Source organism: Narcine bancroftii, chromosome 7 (assembly GCF_036971445.1).
Source record: "Narcine bancroftii isolate sNarBan1 chromosome 7, sNarBan1.hap1, whole genome shotgun sequence".
NCBI classification, from domain to species: Eukaryota; Metazoa; Chordata; class Chondrichthyes; order Torpediniformes; family Narcinidae; genus Narcine; species Narcine bancroftii.
The window spans coordinates 194,098,533-194,124,863 of NC_091475.1; the positions used below are offsets into that span (position 1 = coordinate 194,098,533).

The 26,331-nt window shown below is 41.8% G+C and overlaps 1 protein-coding gene across 1 annotated transcript in view; it reads left to right on the plus strand.

Annotated features, from left to right (window-relative positions):
• Positions 1 to 26,331, plus strand: part of LOC138740075 (von Willebrand factor A domain-containing protein 3B-like) — a 165,628-nt gene that overhangs the window by 15,335 nt on the left and 123,962 nt on the right. The window contains 10 exon segments of the mRNA XM_069892499.1: positions 2,513 to 2,620; positions 4,280 to 4,547; positions 4,649 to 4,789; positions 4,997 to 5,075; positions 5,882 to 5,954; positions 7,045 to 7,193; positions 7,999 to 8,072; positions 9,961 to 10,120; positions 12,454 to 12,623; positions 22,180 to 22,304. Of these exon segments, the coding sequence (XP_069748600.1) occupies positions 2,513 to 2,620; positions 4,280 to 4,547; positions 4,649 to 4,789; positions 4,997 to 5,075; positions 5,882 to 5,954; positions 7,045 to 7,193; positions 7,999 to 8,072; positions 9,961 to 10,120; positions 12,454 to 12,623; positions 22,180 to 22,304 (1,347 nt within the window).

Below are 26,331 nucleotides of genomic sequence, written 5' to 3' on the forward strand. Positions count from 1 at the left end.
CCCTGAATATTCCCCCTAAATCTTTCACCTTAAAGCCATGTCCTTTCATATTTATCTCTCCTGACCTAAGTGGAAAGACCATACTTGCATTTACTGTGTCCATTCCCCTCATAATTTTGAAAACCTCTATCAAATCTCCCCTCATTCTTCTATGATCTAAGGAATAATGTTCCAGCCTGTTTAATCTTTCCCTGTAACTCAACTCCTGAAGACTCGGCAACATCCTAGTAAATCTTTTCTGCATTCTTTTGATCTTACTGATATCCTTCCTGTTTTTTGGTGACCAGAACTATACACAATACTCCAAATTTGACCTCAACAATGTATAATACAATCTCTCCATAGCATCCCAACTCCTATATTCAATACTTTGATGCCAAAAGATTTCTGTACAAACATGTCTACCTGTGATGCCATTTTCAGGGAATTATGTATCTGTATTCCCAGATCCCTTTGTTCCTCCGCACCCTACCATTTACCATGTATGTCCTACCTTGGTTTGTCCTTCGAAAATACAACACCTCACACTTGTCAGCATTAAGTTCCATCTGCCATTTTCTGACCCATTTTTCCATTTGGTCCAGATCCCTCTGCAAGCTTTGAAAGCCTTCCTTGCTGTCCACAACGCCTCCAATCTTAGTTCATCAGCAAACTTGCTGATCCAATTTCCCACATTATCATCCAGACAACAAACAACAATGGTCCCAGCATCGATCCCTGAGACACACTACTATTTACAGGCATCCAGTCTGAGAAACACTCATCCACTGCCATTCTGTCTTCTCCCATTCAGCTAATTTTGAATCCAGTTTGCAACCTCTCCATGGACAGCTAGAGTTTGAACTAACCTCCCATGTGGGACCTTGTCAATGGCCTTACTGAATTCCATGTAGACAACATTCACAGACTTTCTTTCTCTGGTAATTCAGGCAGAAACAAAGCAGGTGACTTTAAGAGAGAAAACATGTGAGGTGATACCTTTTGCCAAGAAGGAACAGAGATGATCCATCATAAATAGTTCAATCTTAAAGCGACACATTATGAAGGTGGCAGAGCATGGGTTCTCCAAATTAAATCCATTGGGGAAAAGTCCGAAAATCCTGACCATTTGCTTGTTGGTGTAATATCTCACATGAAGGAAACTGCTTGAATAATGGACAAAAATACCACTCAATCATCAGGGATGCAGCTGAAAGTTACAACACAAGACCATGAGCCAAAGGACCTTGGGTGCTGAAGGTTTCCTGATCATGTTGCAGGTTTAGATCTGGAGGTCAGGTTGTATGTGGATTGATCAGGAGTCCGTAGAGTCTAGAGCAGGGGTGTCAAACTCAAATTAAAAACTTGGACTAAGTCGTGGGCCAAACTAAATACTTATTGAAAATTTTCAACAACATCTGCATGTTTTCTCTTCTTTCAACATGTAAGGTTAAACTTTTTCTTATTAAAATAAATGTTTAATAATAGTTTTGGTTAAACTCTTTCCAGAAGAAGCATTAACAAATGAGAAATAAAATATTCAATAAATAATATTTCTCTATAGCCTTTAAGCTCCTTTTAAATGTATTTTTTTTCACAAGCCAACAAGTAAAAAAAATAACAACTTGCTTCAATGAAAATCCAATCTTTCAACTATGAACAGTCCAAAGTTAACCAAAGAAAATATTAATCCAAGCTTAGCTTGCTCCACTGTGATTTACTCTGATGCATCTGGGTCTAAACCAGATACTTGGCATCTCTTCTTAGATGCAAGTTCATCAAACTTTGGGGTCAGAGTTTGCCTCCCACCTGTCTTGAAAGGTCCTGTTTTCTGTCTTTCGTTTGGCCATTTTTCGTAAGGGGTTTATTACATGTGAGTTAGGCAACAGGTCGCAGACGCTAATGAAAGTAAAGAGAGGAGGAGGGGGCGATTAGCGGGCTGACACCAACGCATTTGCAAAGCATTCTGGGATTTGTAGTATTAGCTGTGCATGCGCTATACTGGCGGGGCGGCCAGCGGGCCAGCTCTAATACATATTTGATATGATCTTGCGGGCCAAATATAATTATATCACGGGCCAAATTTGGCCCGCGGGCCTGAGTTTGACATGTGTGGTCTAGAGGCTATAGGAGTGCTGGAGGTGAATCTATGGACTCTTGGTGACTGAAGGGTCTCTCTTTCTCTCATATTGCAAGTGGTGCTGGGCAACACTAATGAGAACTCTTTGTCTGCCTTGCAATAGACAGAAGGCAATTTTGTGTAATATTGCTTGTTCTATGCTATTACATAACAATAAAAGAATATTGAACGGTTGTGAAGCAGTTAATGAAGCTTATTGGATGCTGAGCTTGCGTGACATCAACGTGAGGTGATGTCATCCCTGGGAAATGAGACCACATTGTTCTGAGAGCAATTGCTTTTTAATCATGCATTTGTAGAGGCTGTAGTACAATTTAAAAGTGGTCTCCAATACCAGGTCCTAGCATAATATTACGACTCTCATTTAAGTTGGTCCTATTTATTCATTTTCAGCTAAGTTAGCTCTTCTCCTCTTCAGCATCTGGCTGCCTTCCTGCACCTACATTGGCTTCTATCCTGACAGAAAATTTGAGATCTCGTACAAGGTCCTCCTCGCTCCAGGCACCAATCATTAGATCTCTAGACAGTCTCGTTTCTGACCCCCTTCCCACCTAGCTCGCTCTGACTGCACCCTTATCCCCAAAACCTCCAAACATTGGTCATCTCTCTCACTGGCTCCCACCCACCCGAGGCTCCTAGCGCATTGTTCCTGCATGCCCCATTTATCCTTTCACGTCTGCCAACCCCCATCCTTGTTGCCCACCCCACCTCTGGCTCTGATCTCCCGTGCCTCTAAACCAAGATTCAGATTGGAGACTTGACAATCGACCCTTCTCCCTTTGACCTTCCTGGACCCAGTCTCAATCTTTCCCCTCCTGTGCTGCACAATGACTCTGGCATCTTTCTTAATTGCATGAAAAATGGGTACACCTAAAATGGGTACACCTAAAATGGGTACACCTAAAATGCTGCAAGAACTCCCACCATGCGGAAAATATCAGTCTTGACCCTGCAACAGCATCAACGTAAACTAACGCCAGGCTCCCTTAGTTAATCACAGTGAGCATATCACCCTCTCTTTGTGTTGGAACATTTATGGTAAGCCTCTGGCTTGCTGTTTGTTTTGAGTTATTTTTATCCTAATATGTTTAACCAGTTACAGTTTTGTTGCTGCCTCTAAATGTGCACTTTGTGTGTGTGTCATATCTTCCATTGTGAGGAAACATCTGAATTTGTGTTATTAAACTTTTAATGAAAAGGACATTTTTTTTCGAAACTTTATTTATTAATTTTAACATATGAAGAAAGTAAGTAATTCACGTACAGAAAAAATACAAAATAAAGTAATACAAGTACAAAGTAACATAGTTAATACAATACCAATCTCGGCATCTCCCCCTAACAACTAAAAACTAAGACTAAAAAAAAACTATTTTTAACCCCTAAACCCCCCTCCCCACCCCCACGATAAAGAGTGAAGAATTAATACTATTAGTATAATAAAAAAAATAAAAAATATATATCTTAAAAAAAGATCGATATATATAAAAAAATTAATTAAGTATTAATTATTAATCCAAAAATTTTTTATTATATAAGAATATATATGAAAAAACAAAAACAAAAAGAACTTAAACAAAAAAAAACCAACTAATAAAAAGAAACTAAAAAAAATGAAAGAAAAAAAAGAAAACATATATATAGAAAAAATAAGTTTTTTTAAAGAAAAAAAAATGATGAATTCAAACTTATTTAAATTGTATCTAATCAATAAATGGGGTCGACTTTAACTCGTAAAAAGACATCTTATCTTGTGTAGAAAAAGATATTCTTTCCATAACCAAACAAAACTTCATCTCTGAATACCACCTATCTAAAGACAATACATTTCTATTCTTCCAAGTAATCGCTATACATTTCTTGGCCACTGCCAGCGCTAAGTAAATAAAAGAGATCTGGTAATTATCTAATTCTAAATCAATCAACGGTTGCATATTCCCTAATAAAAATATATCAGGGTCTAATACAATATGAAGATTATATAGATTATTAAATACAGATTGAATACCTTTCCAAAATTGTTGTAACCAATGAAAAGGACATTGATACTACAAAATCATTGAGTTATAATTCAATGCATTGATTCAAAGATTCCTTTTATTGTCATGTACATTAAAAATGTAATATACATGATATACTTCAGCTTTTGTCTGCCATAAGGCAAACAAACAATGGAGACACTACCTTTTCACACTGGCGAACCAGTAAATTGGCTGTTCAATGAACTGGTTAAAGAAGCCATTTTTGCCGTTCACACTGGACCACTGTTAACCGATTCTCTGCGTCCTTTCACACTCACCAAAAGGCATCCCAGGGGAGAGGGGCACTTATCCACACTAACTGATCCCAGGATACCTCCTGTCCCTTTCACACTGGACGAACTGGCACACAGGCATCAGATCGCCCTGGGGATGATACATCCTACCTAGTCGGTCCATCACTGGGGTGATCTGATGCCTGCATGCCAATTCGCGAGGGTTCACACTGGCATGTTAATCAGTATATTGGCAGTTAATTACTGGGATAAAGTGCCAGTGTGATGAGTGTCTGTGGATTCACCTCCAACCCTCCCATGGCCTCTGAAGTCAGGCAGAACCCTGAGCTCCAGATCCAAAGCTCCAATGTGATCCGGAAGCCTTCAGCGCCCAAGGCTCGTTCGGAGCACTTATTGTCCTTAGCACCTTCTTGAATCCTGGTTCTGATACCTGGTTCACATGAGTCACTCTCCAGCAGCCCACAGCCTGTGTGAGTCCTTCGATCACAAATTATCAACTGTGCACGGCCTCTGTGGGTTCTTTAGCCGCTGAGCCCCTTGCAAGTCTGCTGCCGTGGTCACCATTCTGTAGATTCATTTTGTATGCCTCTCCTTCTCAACAGGGTGGGCAGGATGTTCTCCCTATTTCTGATGCGCTCCCTTGGAGTCTGCAACTGCCCAGCACAGGTGCTGCCATCCTGGGTACAGATCCCATAGTTGCAGGAATCTAAAACAAAAACTGTCAGTTTATTTAACAGGTCGTGTAAAGCCTGTACGAAGCCATTGGAATCAGATCTGGGCAGTTAGACCCTGCAGAGTAGTGCTGTGTCTCTGCTCCTTGCTCTCCCAGGTTCAGACCAGCAGCAGTGTTTTCAGTTTTAGATTAATTATCAGGAATTGTTGATTCATTATCTTTGGCTTGTGTTATCTATACCAAGTTTGTGCCTCAAATTTCTTGCAAACTTCTCAAATGACTACATGTATAGCGAATTAGCTTGAATTACTGTTACCGTCATGTAGACGCAAACCATTTTGCATGGAGCAATTTTTTCTATAGTTTATTTTTGATATATGAACACTGCTGGCAAGACCAGTGTTTATTTCTCAACCTCAAATGCCTTTGAGAAGGCAGTGGTGAGCCTTTTTCCCGAGCTGCTGCAGTGGAGGCAATATCTCTGACTCTAGGGCGAGGTCACGAGTTCCAGGACCTGAACCTGAGGGATTAGTTCCACCTCGGGATGGTGTCCAATTTGGGAAAAAAAAATCAGTGGGTGATGGATGCGTTTCCATGTGCCTGCCACCTTTGACCTTCTTGGTTTGGAAGGTACTGCCAGAGAATTCTGGGTGAATGCATTTTATAGATCATGTGTATGGCAGGTACTGGTGGAGAGAATGCATATTTAGGATAGTGGATGGGCTGCTTTATTCTGGATGGTGCCGAGCTTCTTTAGAGTTGTTGCCATCCAGGTAAGTAATAGTTTCTTAAGAACCTAACTTGCTGCCTTTAGATGGTGAAAAGGCCTAGGCTGTTGGAGTCGTGTCCTAAAGGTGACCCAACATCTGACCTGATCTCCAGCAATGGTATTTGTCTGGCAGATCCACTTGAGTGTCCGATCAATTTTGATCCTTGATGGACGGGAGATTCTGTGATTGAGTTAAACAAGAAAGTCTGCAGAGTGGGGTCTAGTGCAATGCACAAATGGGCGGAATAACTCAGCAGGTCACGCAGCATCCACAGGAAGGAAAGGGTAACTAAAATCTCGGGCCTGGGCTTTCATCAGGTGTACCCTTTCCTTTCTATGGATCCTGCGTGACCTGCTGAGTTTCTCCAGCACACTTGTGTATGTCATCCCATAGATTTCTAAGGACAGGTGATTAGACTCTTTCACTCAGTACTAGGCAATTTTGTGGAGTGAATGTTACTTGCATGGAAAAAAAAATGCCAAGAGTTTAAAAAAAAGAAAAAAATCTGATTGGGCACATGGAACCTCTTTTTTATTTCATCGACTGGAAGCCCCATGAAAGTGACATTGACATTTTTATTTTAATGCTGTGGACTCCATGTCCCAGTTTTCCGGGACGACCAACAAGCGCATATACTCTCTGTCCCAGTTTTTCTGGGTCTGGTTTTATACCCAGCTGGTTCGTACTGGTATTTGTACTGTAAAGGTTTACCCATGGACTCAGTCTGAGTATATTATTATGAAAGGTTAAGAATGGCCAGAGTCCAAAGGGTTAAATTTAGAGATACAGCACAGTAACGGGTCCTTCCGGCCCACGAGCCAGAGCTGCCCAAAAACCTCCAATCCCAATACCATTTTGAAGGGTGGAAGGCAACTGGAGGAAACCCACGTAGACATGGGGAGAACATTCAAACTCCTTGCAGGCAGTGCTGGATTCGAACCCAGGGCACTGGCGCTGTAATGGTGTTATGTGAAACACTCTGCTAACCATTGCCACCCATTGTCTTGAACGAGTTGGCCTGGATTATATGTACACTGATTGAAGTGCGAGAGTCTTCCTGAGTACAAGTTAACCAAGTGGTATCCATTGTCTGTTGTGTGGAGACTCAGTATTTTCATTGCCCTGATACAAGTATCTTCCTGTTTTGACTGAGAGTGGCTGATCCTTTCCTGCCAACTGACTTGATACAGAATTCTTACATCTGCAGGGCCATACCACAGGGCCTTTCTCTCCGAACAGAGCTGCTTCTCTGCCTTTCCTACTGAACTAGATTTGTCAGGAATGGCTACCCGCAAGCAGCCCATTCAATGGAATGGGATCACCATTCATGAATGGGGAGGCCAGTGCAGGCCTATGGTTTGTTTATTTTTCATTATCTTAAAACTCCAAATTAATTTCTTGTAATTTAAGAAGCTTTAAATTATTTTTTTTTAATTTTCAAAAAAATTTGACTTAGCTTCTCTAGAACTTGTATTGAACTGTGAAGCGACAAACAGTAATCAGGGCAAAATGGGGATGAGGGCTAAGAATCTGCCTCTGAAGGTCTAGTGGATGTTTGCAGATGGTTCCACTTCACAGGAGGACACTCTAGGGCAGAGGGTCACTTTTATTCATCTCCCCTTTCTGGAATTGCCAGCATCAATTGGTCATTGAGCCAAGTCCAGTGTGATTGTGGCCTATGGGTTGGTGACTCGCTGTCCATTATTTACCTACAATTTGAATTTCATAAATTTTCACCCCTTCTAATCGTTCATTTTCTTTATTTTTAAAATATTTTTAATTGATTTTTCAGGGATTATAAATTTGTACAGTACAATTATGGAATGTGCTACAGAAAAAAAAATATAAAAAAACACTACGAGATTCCCAAAGCACAGCCATAATAACAAAGAATGCATGGTGTGTGGATGGGTAATGGTAATGCCCTTAAGATTTAAGATTAGCATTGGGCTGATAGGTGTCTCATTACATTTGCTGATGTGAGGCTGAGAACATTTGAACTTCTGGCCACAATTGCAATAGCCTGAGCTGAATCTTTTCCTAACCCTGATACCAAAAACCCTGATAAGACTGGCAAAGAGGATCACTGGAGTCTCCTCTTCCCTCCCCCTTCCCCCTCCAACCCCCAACTGTTGTGATCTACTGAGATTGTTGCCTGAAGATGGTGCGCAAAATCATTGAGGACGCCTACCATCCCACACACAGCATCTTTCAGCTGCTCCCGTCGGGAAAGAGGTACAGGAGTATTAGAGCCAGCACCTCCAGGCTGAGGAACAGCTTCTTCTTGTGAGCAGTGAGAATGCTGAACGACCAAATGAATTGCTTACAGGAACCATCCAAGATTCTCATATTTCCCAAACAATATTTATTTGTATGCATGAATACTTGTCCTGCATATGTATTTTACCTCCTCAAGTCTGTATGTGTGTTATGTCTAGTTGTGTGTCTGCATGTTTTGCACTGGACCGGAGAACACTGTTTCATCAGGTTGAACCTGTGCAGTTGGATGACAATAAACTTGACTTGACTGTTGGGATTTCGTACTGAGGAACCAAAGCAATAGCATTGTGGTAAACGTTGAGAGAAATTTTTAAAAAAAGAAAAAAAATGTAGCCACTAGGTAGCAACAAGAATATATTTTGATCCCCTTAGAGATTTGACCAACTTAATCAGGGTGTGCACCAGTGCCATAAAAGGACTGTCTGCACTATTACTAAGTCTCTTGGGTGGCACTGTTAATGTAGTGGTTAGTGCAACATTTTTACAGCACCAGAGATCCAGGTTTGGATCCGCACTCTGTAAGGCGTTTGTACGCTCTCCATGTGTCTGCGCGTGTTTCCTCCAGTCTCCCCGGTTTTCTCCCACCTTTCAAAACGTATGGGGACTGGAGGTCATTTGGGGTATTTGAGCAGCATGGGCTCATAACCATATAACATATAACATATAACCATATAACAATCACAGCACAGAAACAGGCCAGTTCAGCCCTTCTAGTCCATGCCAAACACCTTCTCCCACCTAGTCCCATTGACCCGCATCCGGCCCATAACCCTCTATACCTCTCTCATCCATGTACCTATCCAACTTTTCCTCAAATAGTAAAATTGAACCTGCATCTACCACTTCGGCTAGAAGCTCATTCCACACTCCCACCAACTTCAGTGAAGAAATTCTCCCTCTCGTTTCCCCTAAACTTTTCCCCCTTCAATCTCAATCCATAATCCTCTTGCCTAAAACTCCCCCACTCTCAACGGAAAAAACCTGTCCAAATTGACTCTATCTGTTCCCCCCTCAATTTTAAATACCTCTATCAAATCACCTCTCAATCTTGTATACTCCAGGGAATAAAATCCCAGTCTGCTCAACCCTTCCCTGTAATTCAAACCCTGAAACTCAGGCAGCATTCTTGCAAATCTCCTTTGCACACTCTCTATTCTGTTTATATCCTTCCTATAAAAACTCCACACAATATTCCAAATTAGGCCTCACCAATGCCTTGTAGAACTTCAACATGACATCCCAACTCCTGTATTCAATACTCTGATTTAGGAAGCCCATCATATCAAATGCTTTCTTCACCACCCTATTTACATCTGACTCAACTTTGGGCTGGAAGGCCCCGTTACCATGGTTTTTGTCTAAATGTAAAAATCAATTTAAAAAGGAATTAAATAAAAAATAATTTTTGAACTAGAAGAACTGTGAATATTTATTATCTCTTTTGTTTTGATTGTGTCTTTTTAATTCTAGTATTTTCATTTTTTTTTAATGAAGTACCAGTTACAAAAGAGAGGATCCGATAACTCAGTGGTTAGAGCACTGGTCTTGTAAACCAGGGGTTGTGAGTTCGTTCCTTGCTGGGGCCTTATTTCTGTGAGGGGCGCTGGATAAAGTGGCATCTCTGTCTTCTTTATGGTAGACAAAGTTAAAGAATTTCATGCATGTTGCATGCTAAATGTAGTATTATGTGACAGTAATTGGACCCTCACCTTTCACCAGCAAAAGAATTTCAGAGCAAATTGTACAATGTTTTTGACTATAAGTTCATTATTATTATCAACTGTGATATTAATTCAGTGCTCAAATTTCTAATCTGTTCATTTTTGGTTACAATGCACTACAGGGCTACTGAAGAAATGGATGTTTGGCAGGAGAAAGCTGTTCCTGTTAGTTCCCAGTCAATAGCATCAGCAGTTGATTGGATAGGGAATCTTACCCAAGTGCCAGCTACTAGCAAGACAAGTTCAGCGGAGGCTGTGTCGCAAGCAACGACTGATAAAACTGTGAGATATTGTGCATTTTATAGACACAGGCTGATGCCAATTTCTAAAGTGCCTTAAGGTGTTTGTAGTCATTAAACAAGATACAAATATTTTATTTAGTTTTTGGTTGAGCATCATTCTTATCACATGTCTGATATACCTGTAACAAGCGGTTTACCGGAGGGGTCGGTCTTGGGGCCGCAGCTGTTTACAATTTATATTAACGATTTGGATTGGAGAATGAATGGTTTTGTGGCCAAATTTCCAAGATAGGTGGCGGAGCAGGAACTATTGAAGAAACTGTAAAATTGCTGAAGGATATAGACAGATGGGGAGACTGGGCAATGTTGAGAAGTGTTCGGTTCTACATTTTGACAGTGGAACTAAACAGGCAGAGAACTATCTGGATGGGTAAAAAGTTCAGTCCTGGGAGGTGCAAAGAGATCTGGGCGTCCTTGTGAAGGGAAATCTAAAACTTAATGCCCAGGTGGGATTGGTAGTGAAGAAGGCAAATGCTATGCTAGTATTCATTTCAAGAGGTATAGTGTATAAGAGTAGAGAGGTGTTAATGAGACTTTATGGGGCACTGGTGAGATCCCATTTGCAGTACTGTGCACATTTTTGTGCCCCCTATCTTAGAAAGGACGTGATGTTATTGGAGAGGCTGCAGAGGAGATTTACTAGGATGAATCCTGAAATGCCGGGGCTGGTGTATGGGGAATGTTCTTGGGTTGTATTCGTTGGAGTATAGGAGAATGAGGGGGATCTCATAAAGACATTTCAAATATTGAAAGGTTTTGACAGAGAGGATGCGGATAAGATGTTTCCCTTGATGGGTGAATCGAGGACAAGGGGTCATAGTCTTAAAATTAGAAGTTATCCAATTAAAACAGAGAGGAGGAAGAACTTCTTTAGTCAGAGGGTTGTGGATCTGTGGAACTCACTGCCACACAGACCAGTGGAGGCCAGATCACTGGGAGTATTTAAACAGGAAACAAATAAGCGTCTCATTAGTAAGAATATGAAGGGATCTGGGGAAAAGGCTGGAAATTGGAACTAGGTGTGAGCATAGTTCAGCTTTGTAGAGTCACAGAAGAGACTCGATGGGCCTAGTGGTCTGTTTCTGTCCCTTTAACTTGTGAACTTGTGATCTTTAAAATAATGAAATCTTGAGCAACATAGGTTTTGTTCACTTCTGCGCAAGAGATGCCAGTATAAAGTTTCTAAAACACATTACAAGACTGTAAAAGAACAGCTGTTAACTTTATACTCATGATTAGAAAAATATACGAACTATTTGCTTTGCCCCCTTTATTGCCTCACATTTTATGAATTAGCTGTTTTGGCATGTGGCCTTGTACATCAAAAACCTGTAGGGGAATTTAGGTATTAGACTGTGATAATACGGATTCTATCACCAATGTGTATATGTACAGATGGTAGTGTAGGATGACTGTGATTGGCTGAGAGTGTAGCCACACCTACTGGCAGGTCTTAAAGGATTGCTCCTAGCCAGACCAGGTCATTCTGGACTGGTCGACCTATTTGTGATATGCTCCAGTCTTTTAGTTTATAAAAGCCTTGGTTCGGATCAACAAGTCTTTGGTTCGTTCGACGTGCATGATATAGACCATGAGACTTGGGAGTGGAATTAGGCCATTCAGCCCTTCTGCCTTTTAAATCATGGCAGATGTATTTTTCCTTTCATCCCCATTCTCCTGCCTTCTCCCCATAACCTTTGACGTGCTTATTAATCAAGAACCGATCAACCTTTGCTTTAAACTGACCCACTGACTTGGTTTCCACAGCTGTCTGTGGCAACAAATCTCATCGATTCACCATTTTCTGACTGAAGAAATTTCTCCTCATCTCTATTAGAAAAGGACATCTATTTATTTTGAGGCTGTGTCCTCAGATCTGAGACTCTCCCAGCACTGAAACCTCTTCTCCACATCCACTCTATCCAGCCCTTTCAATATTCGTAATGTCTCGATGATATCCCTCTCATTCTTCTAAACTCCAGGCTCATAGCCATCAAGCACCCCTCATATATTTATAATTAGAATTTTAAACTCTGCTTTAATATTTGTTCATTAATTTTTGATACATATTCCTGTGAAGTACTATAGTGTCTGATTAGGAATTTTTAATCAGGTAAAATCAGGACATTAGTATATGTGGAAGAGTTTTAAAAAAAAATACAGACAAGTAATATCTTCCCTTGTAACTCACTGAGTCAGATGAGCTGAGAACATGAATTTCCCACTGGACCAGATTGGTCATTTCATGTTTCTTCATGGGGGGGGGGGAGGGGGGGCAGAAACAGTGGGAAAACATATAATGTTCTTTTGCAGATAGACGCTGTTTACTATTTTACTGCTGGTGATGGTCCTCGAGGCTTGAGGGAGCTTTTGCGTCAGAAGTTGGCCAACAGCCCTTGTCCAGTCCACGTCATATCATTCAATGCACAGGAGGAAGCGACAGTCCGGTTTCTGAAAGAATTGGCTCATTGCACTTCAGGAAGGTAGGACAAGCCACAAGGAACAATGATTAACTCCTACCAGAACTGTCGGGACTTGTTGAGCATTGCAACATTGGTGGAAGCTTCACTTTGCAGCTTTTGTTTTACTTCTGAGGTGTCTAAGTTTGCAGGGAACACCAAAATTGGCAGTAGAGCAGACAGTGTCTTAGGTTGCAGTAGGACATTGATCATGCCAGGAAAGTAGGCAGAGTTATGGCGGATGGAATTTTACTCAGCCAAGCGTGAAGTGACCCATTTTGAGCAGTTAAACAGAGCAGGACATGGATAGGGAATGGTGAGGACTGAACAGAGGTGTAACGTTCCCTGAAAGTGGAAACATAGGTAGACAACGAAGTGAAGGAGGTGAATGGCATTTCAAGATTCAAGATTACTTTATCGTCATGTAATAGGGAAGAACATGTAACATAACACAAAATTGCCTTCTGCCTGTTGTCACAGAGTTGCCATCAGTACTTAGCCATTTTGCCTTCATTGGCTGAAGCATTGAGTGGAAGAGTTAGAGCATCATGTTGCAGTTGTACTAACTGTTATTTCGAGCACACTTGGGAGTATTGTGTGCAACTCTGGGAGCTACACAGCAGGAAAGATGTGATTAAGCCAGAGAGGGTTCACAACAATGCTTCCTGGATGGAAGGCCTGGATGTCTTTATCCCAAGGGGCTGAATAGTGACATCATGGAGATGAAGAAAACTATGAAGGAACAGATTGGGTAGAAAGCCAGAGTCAGTATGGGGTGTTTAAACTAGAGAAGGCACAGGCTTAAGGTGGGAAGGAGGGGGTTTAAAGGGGATCTCAGGGGTGCATTTTTTTCACTCAAAGAATAGTTAGAATGAGCTGCCAGTGGAGGTGCTGGAGGCAGAAACACTACTGAGGCATCTGGACAGCTAATTAAATGAGCAAGACATAGAGGGGTCAGGAATTCATGCAGTATGGTGGTATTAGTATAAAGATACAAAACCTGTTATATGGCGAGCTCTCCACTGGCCACCGTGACAGAGGTGCACCAAAGAAAAGGTACAAGGACTGCCTAAAGAAATCTCTTGGTGCCTGCCACATTGACCACTGCCAGTGGGCTGATAACGCCTCAAACCGTGCATCTTGGCGCCTCACAGTTTGGCGGGCAGCAACCTCCTTTGAAGAAGACCGCAGAGCCCACCTCACTGACAAAAGGCAAAGGAGGAAAAACCCAACACCCAACCCCAACCAACCAATTTTCCCTTGCAACCGCTGCAATCGTGTCTGCCTGTCCCGCATCGGACTTGTCAGCCACAAACGAGCCTGCAGCTGACGTGGACTTTTTACCCCTTCCATAAATCTTCGTCCGCGAAGCCAAGCCAAAGAAAGAAGACAAAACCAATGTTTCAGGCTTGAACTTCTTCATCGAGGCTCAAACCTGAAACGTTGATTATACATCTTTATCTTTGCTCCATAAAGTGCCCTGTTTGACCAGCTGAGATTCTCCAGCATTGTGCTTTTACTTCAACCCAGGTGTCTGGATACTTTTGTGTTTTACTTCTTGCACTGAGGCTTAGTAGCTGTGCAGTGCCTGAGGTAGCTTGTTGTCATTAGTTGCACTGTGGGCTAATAATTGTGATGCCCGTGGACCTCCAGATTGGAAATTCATTGAGGCTGGCCGGGGAAACTAAAACGAGAGGACACAGTCTCAAGATTCGGGGGAGTAGATTTAGGACAGAGATGAGGAAAAATAGTTTTTCCCAGAGAGTAGTGAATGTTTGGAATTCTCTATCCAGGGAAGTGGTTGAGGCTGCTTCATTAAACATATTTAAAATTCGGTTAGATAAATTTTACATGATAGAGGAATTAGGGGATATGGGGAGAAGGCAGGTAGGTGGAGTTAGGTCATAAATTAGATCAGCCATGATCGTATTGAATGGTGGAGCAGGCTCGATGGGCTATTTTTGGCCTACTCCTGTTCCTACTTCCTATGTTCCATAGCTATCGGCCTTAACATGAGGAACAAACTTCAGGTGCTGAGTAAGTGATGAAAAAAGAATGTCAGATACCCGGGGTGGATGTGGAGAGGGTTGGGAATTGGATTTCCAGCAATCAGTACTTCAGATGAGTTGGTTAGGGAAGAGCTATGAGGAATGTGGGCATTTTGCTATTCAGATGTGCGAAAGCCCTGAGACAATCTGTGCTGTCTCCCCAATTTTCAATTACATTTGACTTTTAAAATAAATTTCCTGGTGTAAAATTGAAAACCGTGAGAGGATGTGATCTAATTTCTGGCATAATTGTTTGGTGACAGACTAAAGATCTCCAGAGTTCAGGTTATGTTAATGTTCAATCATGAATTCCGAGGGTAGGTCACTGACCTGAAACAGTAACTCAGCTTCCCTTTCCAAAGATGCTTCCTGACATTTTCCGCCCATATTTCCAGCATTGACTGTATTTGATTATTGTCCCTGATATAGATTAGTAATGCCTGCTTGATAACCATCGCCAACATCCCTTCATTAACAAACTCTTCTACTTTTCTTATGCCCAGGAATTTCAAGTGAAAATGGGCAAACAAAACTGGACAAAGCTTGCCATCCACTTTATCATATTTTATCATTTCCCACCACTTTAAACTTGCATCTTTTGGCACCAAGTCAAGTTTATTGTCATCTGATTGAACAAGTACAACCTGTAAAAACAGTGTTCTCCGGTCTTCAGTGCAAAAAGCGCAAACACACGGCCAGACAAACAATACATATGCAGGACAAATAAATATTGTTTTTTTAAATATGAGAGTCTCGGATGGTTAATGTGAGCAGTTCCTTTGGTTGTTCAGTAGGCTCACTTCCTGTGAGAAGAAGCTGTTCCGCAGCCTGGTGGCGGATGCTCTGATACTCCTGTATCTCCTTCCTGATGAGAGCAGCTGAAGGATACTGTGTGCTGGGTGGAAAGTGCCCTCAATGACACACTCTTCAGACAACAATCCTGGTAGATCACATCATTGGGGTGGGGGGGGGGGGGGGGAGGAGGGTAGTGGGAAGAAGATGCCACAATCTTCTCTGCTACTCTTATGGTCCTCTGGATTGACCTCTGATCCATTTCTCTGTGGTAACTGAATCACACTGTGATGCAGCTGGCCATGACGCTCTTATTAGAGTTCCTGTAGGAGATTAACATACCGTATAAACTCGTGTCATAGTGGAGTTTCTTGGACCACTTTATTGGGTCAAATTTGGGGGGGGTTGACTTTTTCATGGGTCATAATTTTGACAGCAGTAAGTACATGCGTCGTTTAAGGTGTCAGGAGCTCGGATGGCTGTGATTGAGTAGTGTGTCCATGTTCGGGGCATCGGGAGCTCGGATGGGTGAGCCGGGGCCGAGGAGACAGACTGAGAGCTCAGATGACCAGGCAGTCAAGGCAAGTATCTGCAGTCAGGGCGTCGGGAGCTCGGATGGGTGGCAGCCGAAGCCGGGGTCTGCAGTTGGGGCATCGGGAGCTCAAATGGGCAGGTGGTCAGGCTCAAAAATGCGGTGGGGGGGAGGGGGGGTGACTTTTACACAGGTCATATAGAAAACACAAGATTTTTGGGCCAAAAAAGGGTGGGGGTTGACTATTACTTGAGCACATATGGTAATAGTGGGTGGCAACATTGCCCACTTCAGTCACCTCAGGGAATGTAGTCACTGTTGCACCTTCCTGACAAGTGAGGAGATGTTGAGTGCCTATGATAGATCACAAGTTAAGTAAACACCAAGGAACTTGGTACTCTCCACTCTCTCTACTACAGAGTTGTTGATGACTAGTGGGGGGTGGCTTGCTGGAACATTGTGAGTTTTGACCAATTCAATGACTCTCATCAGTGAACCACTGCAATTTGTAGGTAGGAGAGTGAGCAAACAGTTTTCTCCTTCATTCTGTTGTGCCGAAATCATAAAGGCCATTTCCTTCAAATAAAGCCAAGAAATCAAAACCCGAGGAATAAATTTAAAAGGGGGTGAAATATCATGTCTTCAGCCAAATATATTGTGAACTGAAAATTTAATTTATAAATTCAATTGTCCCAAAAAAGTTAAAAATTTACTGGTATTGTTATGAGCCCAGAGGACCCCAAAACCCAGCAGCAATAGATATTCACCAAGACAAATGGTTTCTTAAATAAGAGTTGCTTTTAATTATCTTTAAACATGAAAATAGAATCAAACTTTAACTTATCACTATTGACTTACTTAATCTAACTTATCCCCTTTCTAATTCTAAGTGCACATGTATGCAATGTGTGTGTAAGTTCAGAAAAGTTCTTGGATTCACATGTTTACTGGTTGCAGGCCATTCTTATACTGTGCACAGAATTTAATATTTTTAAAGTTCACCAGGCCTTGGTGCTTGAAAGGTAAATGGTCTAAATGGTTCTGCTCAGGAAGGTTCTTGTCAGTTTTCAGAGACATCCAGGACATCCACAACTGATGTACTTCCATCAGCCACTTCAGTGTCTTGCTGACGAAACTTGCCCCCTTCAGGGTTCTCCAGATGATAACCTCTTTCTTTCAGATCACCACAGAGTTCCTTTTTGTTTCTCTTATTCCAAGTGAAACATTAGACAGCCAGTCCTCTCCTCTTGCATGAACTACAAGGGCTTTGACCAGGCCATCTTCCAAATGGGCTTTCCATAAGCTTTCCAGCTTATCCTGTCCAGTCCCAGCTGCAGCACTGTACAAGTGATCTCTCTCTCTCTCTCTCACACACATACACACACACACACACACACACACACACACACACACACACACACACACACACACACACACACACACACACACAGAGAAAAGCCTGTTTGACTCTCTCTGCTTGCAAAACCACACGACCCTCCTAGAGCAACAAGTTCTCTTCCAGACAATCTCTGGCTCCTTTTGTTTTTTTTAAAAAACTTTATTTAAAGATTTTATCACAGGAATAAAAAGAAAAATTACATTTAAAGAAAAGATATAAAATAATATAATTACAATACAACATTAATAACCTAACTTAATTCTGGCTCCTTTTGTAAACAACAATCTATTAGTGAAGTCTCTTGAGCACTCTTCAAAGCTCTTGGAAAATCTCTGAGGCCCCGATATGTCTAGCATGCGGCAGAGCTCCAGTATTTTAAATAAGATCTGTTTTAGTGTTTGTATGTAATGTACTCTAGCAAACCTTTCCCAATTTATCTCCCAAAAACATATCTATATACTCTGTCACAGTATGTTTTTAAGATAATTACAATTTGAAATTGTAATGGTATTTCAGTATCTACTTAAAGGCTTTGGATTTCTGATTCATTATCTTGATGTGCAAATTGCTTATTTTATTGATGACCTGGATTTTAAGAGCTATTAATTATTGCACAGATTCATCTCACAAACATAGTAAATGAAAGATGTTATAATATCTGTGAGTGTTTCCTTTTATTCATCAACTTGAGAATTAAACATTTTGTAATTAGTTAAAAGCACTGAAGACCAGTGCATTGCTTTACCAATTTAAAATTTAACATAAATTTTTATCAGTAGGGATTTTCAATTGATGGCAACCTTTGAGGGAGGGGTGTTCAAAGCTTTTAGAATCCTCTCTAATGAAAGGGTGCTTCCTAGTTTCAAGTGAGCCTGTTCCTGATCAAGTTGTTTTTGGGTGCTCTTCGAATGTTGCCTACTAACTCACACCAGGCTGTAGACTGCTGGAGACTGGATGAAGAGGTATCAGGTATTGGGACCAGGATGACAGAAGGTGCTGGAGGCTTCCTGATTGTGTCGGAAGTGTCTAAAGCTTGTGTTGCTGATGGTTTGGACTGAAAGCTGTGGCTGTGGAGTTTGCAGGACCGCTGGACATTCAGTGACTCTCTTGCTTCCCTTTCTCTGACTGTAAAAAGGGCTGGGCAAATTTTGCTGAGAGCAAATCTTTGCCTTATGGTAGACTGGGAAATTTTGTGTAATATCACATTTTATGTTTTATGACGTGACAATATATGTGCTCGTGGTCTGCCGCAGACTCAGTGACCAAGAAAAAAACTTTTTATGAAATTTATAACCTATCCATCTGCATAGACATAGTGTTCTGTGTGTATCTACGTTTGGATAAAATGTTATACTTTAAGATAGAAGAATCTTGTGGTACACCTAATCACACTGACTGGAATAGTGGTAGAACAGGAGGTTGAAGACAACTGCACATGTATAGTTGAAGTGTTCTACGTTGCAAATAAACCACCCCCATTTTGGATGTACATACAACGATGTACATGTCCCGTAATATTTGAGTGACAAATCTGCAATGGTGATTCCAATTGATTGCTGAACAACATTGATGACTCCAGGGTGATAAGCTTCAGCATCTATTCCAATTTCTCTTAAATTGGAATTTATTTACAACATGGCAGAAGCTGATGTTGGCCATTGAGACCCATGCTGACCAATTACACCCAATTAACCTACCAAATATTTGGTTTCCCATTCACTGCTCCCATGGAATTTCATTTGTCTGAGGCATTCGTAGTGATGGATGGGGTAAGTTGTACTGGAATTGACTTATCACAGGATTATCAAGTGCACTATCTTTTGCTGTGCTATTGTTAATTGAAATAGGTCAATGTGCTTGGTCTGACTGACTGTATCAGGAGAATGAGCATTTAAAGGTTCAAAAGTTCTTTTTATTGAAATGTAATAATATATTACATCACATCAATAATACATGACATTAAACTTTGCCGTTAAGGCAATCAAGGAGTCACCATTAATATGGACTGGCATCCCTAACAGTAGGATAAATTTGCATATCAAATGAATACGTGTGTTCTTTAAAGCAAATAAAGTTTTGCAAATTGAAGGAGAAGGTGATGTTACAAGAAAACAAAATGATCCTTTTATTGTTTTTTTAAAAAAAATAATTGTGGAACATATGCTAGAAGAATATGTTGACAAATCTTCTTGCACCATGCAAGACAAAAGGTTAAAGAGGCACGAAAATAGGATGATTTGCTTTAATCTAAAGTTAATAAAATAAGATAAAATAAAAGATAAAATAAGATAAACATTAAGGGTGGCACGATTGGACTAATGGGTAATGCCATGCCTTTGCAGAGCCACTGATTGAGGCAAGGATTCGAATCTTGCGCTGTCTGTAATGAGTCATTACGTTTTCCCCGTTGTCATAGTACAGATTCTATCACCAATGTGTATATGTACTTCACCTCACTGACAAAAGGCAAAGGAGGAAAAACCCAACACCCAACCCCAACCAACCAATTTTCTCCTGCAACCGCTGCAACCGTGTCTGCCTGTCCCGCATCGGACTTGTCAGCCACAAACGAGCCTGCAGCTGACGTGGACATTTACCCCCTCCATAAATCTTCGTCCGCGAAGCCAAGCCAAAGAAAGAACAGATGATAGTGTAGGATGACTGTGATTGACTGAGAGTGTAGCCACACCTACTGGCAGGTCTTAAAGGATTGCTCCTTGCCAGACCAGGTCATTCTGGACTGGTCGACCTACTTGTGATATGCTCCAGTCTTTTAGTTAATAAAAGCCTTGGTTCGGATCAACAAGTCTTTGGTTCTTTCGACACGCATTACACCCGTGTCTCTGTGGGTTTTCCCCAAGGGCTCTAATTTCCTTCCCCCATTCGAAACATGCCGGGATTGTAGGTTAATTGAGTGTAAATTGGGCATCACTGGCTTGTGGGGGGGGGGGTGTGGGAATGGCCTGTTACCAAGCTGTAGGTATGTCTAAATTTAAAAGTGGAAACAGAAACAGGAGGAGGTTGTGACAATTAATGAGTACAGGTAACCCCCCACCCCACCTATATTATGGCTGTACTTCTACAAACACTCACCTTTTCGGAATTCACAAATCTCCACAGAAAATTTACTCACAATTATGTGAAAAAGATGTAACTAAACCAACATAAACTTGTTTTTCGATGCATGCACAAATGATACAGCTTGTGTAACAGAAACTTGCGAAGATAGAGATTGGAAAACAACCAACCTTCCCTTCCCCCCCCCCCCCCCCCCCATTGCACCTGTGTCACTCATACAAAATTTAATTAGAAAACTTATATTGAATTTTTCCTTTTCAGGTATCCTCTACCACAATCCTGTTCCATCTGCCCTCTAACTACAGCCGCACTCAGTTCCTCTCAGCCAACCACCCCCTAACTGACACCTCCAGTGCTCTCCTGCCCTACATGTCTCTCCCTCTTCATTTGCCCACTATCCTATTACCTCCATAACTGACCCTCCCTCCCTTTTATATTTGTCCTTCCAACCTTACTCTTGATGAAGGGTCCTCACCCAAAATGTTAACTGACCATTTCTCTCCATGGATGCAACCTGCCCAGCTGAATCCCTCCATCTTTTCAAGTTTGAGTTCAAATTCACATTTATTATCATTTGACTGTTACATATGCAACCAGACAAAATGGGGTATGTCTGGATATTGGTGAGCATGTATACACATACAATTTAATGGCACATAATAATCTCATATACATAAATAAGATAAATATATTTAAATATTTTGGAATGATATACTCAGTTACAAGAAATCATTTTCTCAAGATTCTAACATCTGAAGTTCTTGTACCTCTCTATCACTTTTAATGTGTGTACTAGACCCTAAATCTTAATGCTTGTGAAGGTATGGAAATAAGTTTGCCTGGAAGCAATTGATATCTGGGATTGAATGCAAGAGCCATGGAATAATGTTGCGGCTGTCGAAGACCTTGGCTAGACCCCACTTGGAATATTGTGTTCAATTCTGGTCACCTCATTATAGTTTCCTATATGGTTTCTACAGAAAAGGTGTGGAGGAAATTTACAAGGATGTTGACTGGATTGGAGATCATGCCTTATGAAGATAGTTTGAGTGAATGTGGTCTTTTCTCCTTGGAGGAACGGAGGATGAAGAAAACCTGATAGGGGTGTACAACATGAGAGCATTAATAGTGTGGATGTCCAGAGGCTTTTTCCCAGGGCTGAAATGGCTAACACTGCGGGGTTGGGGGGAGGGGGGGGGATGGTGTCTTAGTTTTAAGGTACTTGGGAATAACTACAGGGAGATGTTCTTCACACAGAGTGGAGGATGCAAGGAATGTGCTGCCAGCAATGGTGGTGGAGGGAGGTACAATTAGAAACTTTTAAAAGACGGAGGTTGATGGAGGGTAATGCAGTAGAGAAATTCCACCCAGTTGTTAGAGTAGGTTACTAGGTTAGCACAACACTGAGGACTGAAGAGTCTGTACTGTGCTGTAGATTTCTATGTTCTAGATCCCAGACTTCATTCCTGGCCTCCTGATATTTCCTTTTTCCCCTTTGACTATTTCTTTGCAGCTTTTTTGTTTCCCTTGAATCAATATTCACCTGAAAAAGGATTCAAGTCAGCTTGAAATCACTTCACTGATTAAATTGTGAGACAACATTACAGATTTTTTAGCCTGGTTAAGAAACTGTGAAAGCCATTGAGACATGTGTATCCTGAAATAGTGTTGAGGTGTCACTGAGAGTTATCGGTAAATGTTTCTCAATGTGCATGTTTTGATTCTCAGCAGATTTCATGCATTTGCTTTAATGAATGAAATTGAAGAGGAGGAAATATCTCCCACCAATGGCTTGAATGGCACTGATACAGAGGTTCCAAAGATCCACAGGAAACTTATTGGGGGTGTGCCACCAGGTTAGTGTTTCTTCCAGGGATTGAATGTTAGCTGGAGATATATTTCACCTAATTATGCTTCGGTTCTTGTACATTCTTAAAAGGTTGAGCATCTCTATAAAGAGAGCAGAGATTAACCATAATATTACAGTGCCAGCGACCCGGGTTCAAATCCGGCATTTTCTGCAAGGAATTTGTACATTTTTCCCGTGGCTGTGTGAGTTTCCTCTGGGTGCTCCAATTTCTCCCCACCCTTCAGAACCCATGGGAATTGTAGGTTAAAATGGGTACTTGGGCGGCAAGGGCTCATGGGCCAGAAGGGCCTATTACCATGCTGTATATCTAAATTAAAAAACTTAAATTTCGCAAGATCACAAAATAAAGGAACACAAGTAGGCCACTAGGCCCATCAAGTCTGTTCCATGACTCTACACTAAGCTGAATTATGCTTGCACCTAGTTCCAATTTCCAGCCATTTCCCCAGATCCCTTGATACTCTTACTAATGGGATGCTTATCCATTTCCTGTTTAAATACTCCCAGTGATCTGGCCTCCACTGCTTTGTGCGGCATTGAGTTCCACAGATCCATGACCCTCTGACTAAAGAAGTTCTTCCTCCTCTCTGTTTTAATTGGATAACTTCTAATTTTAAGACTATGACCCCTTGTCCTCGATTCATCCATCAAGGGAAACATCTGCATTTACTATGTCAAAATCTTTCAATATTCGAAAAGTCTTTGTGATCCCCCATCATTCTCCTACATTTCAACGAATACAATCCAAAAGCTGTCAAACGCTCCCCATATGCCAGCCCCTGCATTCCAGGAATAATCCTAGTAAATCTCTGCACTCTCTCCAACAACATTACATCTTTTCTAAGATAGGGGGCCCAAAACTGCACACAGTACTGCAAATGGGACTCACCAGTGCCCCATAGAGTCTCCTAAACATCTCTCTACTCTTATACACTATTCATCTTGAAATGAATGCTAGCATAGCATTCGCCTTCTTCACTACCAATCCCACCTGGGCATTAACTTTTAGATGACTCTGCACAAGGACGCCCTGGTCTCTTTGCACTTCCGAGGATTGAATTTTCTCCCCATCCAAATAGTTCTCTGCCTGTTTATTTCCACTGCCAAAATGTAGAACTGAACACTTCTCAATATTGTACTTCATCTGCCATATTTTTGACCAGTCTCCCCATCTGTCTATATCCTCTGCAATTTTGCAGTTTCTTCAACAGTTCCTGCTCTGCCACCTATCTTAGTGTCATCTGCAAATTTGGCTGCAAAACCATTCATTCTACAATCCAAATCGTTAATATCAATTGTAAACAGCAGTGGTCCCAAGACCAACCCCTCCTGAATGGGATCCCTTAATTTTAACCCTTTGCTTTTTGGCCATCAGCCAATTTTCTATCCAGTCTAATAGTGTCCTGGTAATTCCATGAACCTTTATCTTATTAAGCAGCCTAACATGCAGCACCTTATCAAAAGCCTTTTGAAAATCCAAACATATAACATCCACCTCCCCTTTGTCTATCCTACCTGAGATTTCTTCAAAACTCTCTAATAGGTTAGTCAAGCATAATCTACCCTTTAAAAAACCATATTGACTAGAACTTATCCTGTCATGCATTTCCAGGTTTTTCATAACTTCTTCCTTGAGGATTGACTCTAATATTTCCCCAACCACTGACGTCAGACTTATAGATTTATAGTTTCCTTTTTTCTGTTTCCCACCTTTCTTGTATAATGGAATCACATTTGCAACCTTCCAATCCCCCGGAACCACGGCAGAGAGTATTGATTTCTGGAAGATTGTCACCAATATATCTACAATCGCCAAAGCCACCTCTTTTAAAACCCATGGGTGTACCTCATCCGGTCTTGGAGATTTATCTATCTTTAATCCATTCAATTTACCTAGCACAATTTCTCTAGTAATCTTAACTGTATCCAACTCTACTCCTTGAAGCCTCTGTCTGTCCGGGATATTACTAATATCTTCCACAGTGAATACAGACATAAAATATTGATTTAATTCTTCTGCCATATCTTTGTATTATAATTTCCCCAGTATTGTCTTTCTGTCGGTCCTATGTCAACACATGTCTCTCTTTTATTCTTTATATATTTTTAAAAAACTCTTAGAAACCTAGAAATGCTAGTCTTCAGGTTTCTGTATGTTCTACCTGAAGGTAGCAGTGAGAAGATGGTGTACCCAGGTTGATGGGGGACCTTTAAGTTTTGAGGCAGCGCCTCACAAAGATATTTTCAATTGATGGGAAGTGGTTCTAGTCTCAACTGCAAGTGGAAGCAACTTCTCTGCGTAAATATCTCCTATTCCTTTGTAATTTTATACTTTCTGTCTCTCTAATCTCCAATCAGCACAGTCCAGGCTACTCGATCTCAATTAAGCTAACCCCTCACTTCTGCAATCAAGCTAATGAACTTCCTCTGCACAATGTCTCCAAAGGCAGTCTATCCAGTAGTATCCCACTGTCCGGGGAAGCACCCACGAAGGCACTCAACACTTGGGGCCACTCTGTCTGACTGGAGTATTCAAACCCGCATGAAAGAACAGAATAAGCATCCTGTCGAGATCCATTTGCTTAAGCTACGGCAGTGACTGCATATCCCACAAAGGACTCCTGGAACAGAGTTTACAGGCAAATCATCCTTTGCCCCTGAGGGAATTGCATAAGGAGAATCCAAAGTCTGGCAGATTTCAGGTGGAATTATTATTGGAGATGATGGAACACCACAGGGGGAAAGACGCGTACTTGCTTTCCATAAATCTCTGTCAGCATATGTCCCTGGAGTCTCGTGTAGCTGTCAGTGAACAACTGGTGTGAAGCATGATCAAGGAAGGATGGCGCTATTACAGTGTAGCAGACATGCCTCTACCTGGCAGCTCTCCCACTCCATCTCATACCTACCCATGGACCATAATCTCATCAATGACCATCAGGCCATCTGATGGATCCCTCGCTCTCATTTACTCTGTTTCCTGCTCATCTTTCCTCCTTCCAGCCAGAACAGTTCCTTGGTCCTCACCTTTCATCTTCCCCGGTCATTGTACTGGTTGGCCCACCCCTGATACCCCTGATGCCCTGCGGGCAGCGCATCATTCTTCGACACCTCCATGAGCTGCAATGTGGTCCCAATGTCTGTCACATCTTTCCCTCCTCACCCCCTCTGCTTTCAGCAGACACAATTATCTCTGGTATGCTCGTCCCTTCCGACATATCCCAAACCATCCCCTGAAAACACCTATCCCTCCTCCTCCTCCCTCACCTACATCCAGAGATGGAAGCAGTCCTTCCAGGCAAAGCAAAGCTTCCTCCAACCTCATCTATTTCATTTGATACATGCAGTGTCGCACAAATCCTCTCCTGTTCTATCCAGGTCTGCTCTCCCACTCCACAAATTCTCCCCACCCCTCAGCTCCCTGTTACCCAGTTTCTTTCCTCTTCCATTACTGGCTTCATCTGTCCATTACACATGCATTCCTCTTGTTGGTGCCCCCATTATCTCCCATACTGTTCCCACCTGCCCAACAGCCTTCCCTTATCTGATTCCATTCATCATCTTCTTATCATGTTTCCATAATCCTCAGCTCCACATCACCTCCCCCTCTCTCCACCCTTCCCTCCCTCATCACTTGTCTCCATCTCCCCATCTACCATGGGGCGGCACATTTAGCCTAGTGGTTAGCACCACACTATTACAGCACCAGCGATCGGGACCAGGGTTCAAAATCCACACTGCCTTTAAGGAATTTTTATGTTCTCTTCATGTCTGCGTGGGTTTCCTCCGGGTGTAATTGGGTGGCATGGGAGAGGGGGCCTGTTAGTGCAACCATTCCTCACCTGGATCCACCTAACACTTGTCAGCTCCACCCCTCCCCCCGTCACCTTAGTGATCATCTCCCATTTAAATGCTCAGTTCTGATGCAATGTCTCCACCTGAATCATTGATTGTCTCTTTTACTCCCCAAATGCTGCTGAACCCGGTGAGTTTTCTTATTCTTGATCCCAGCA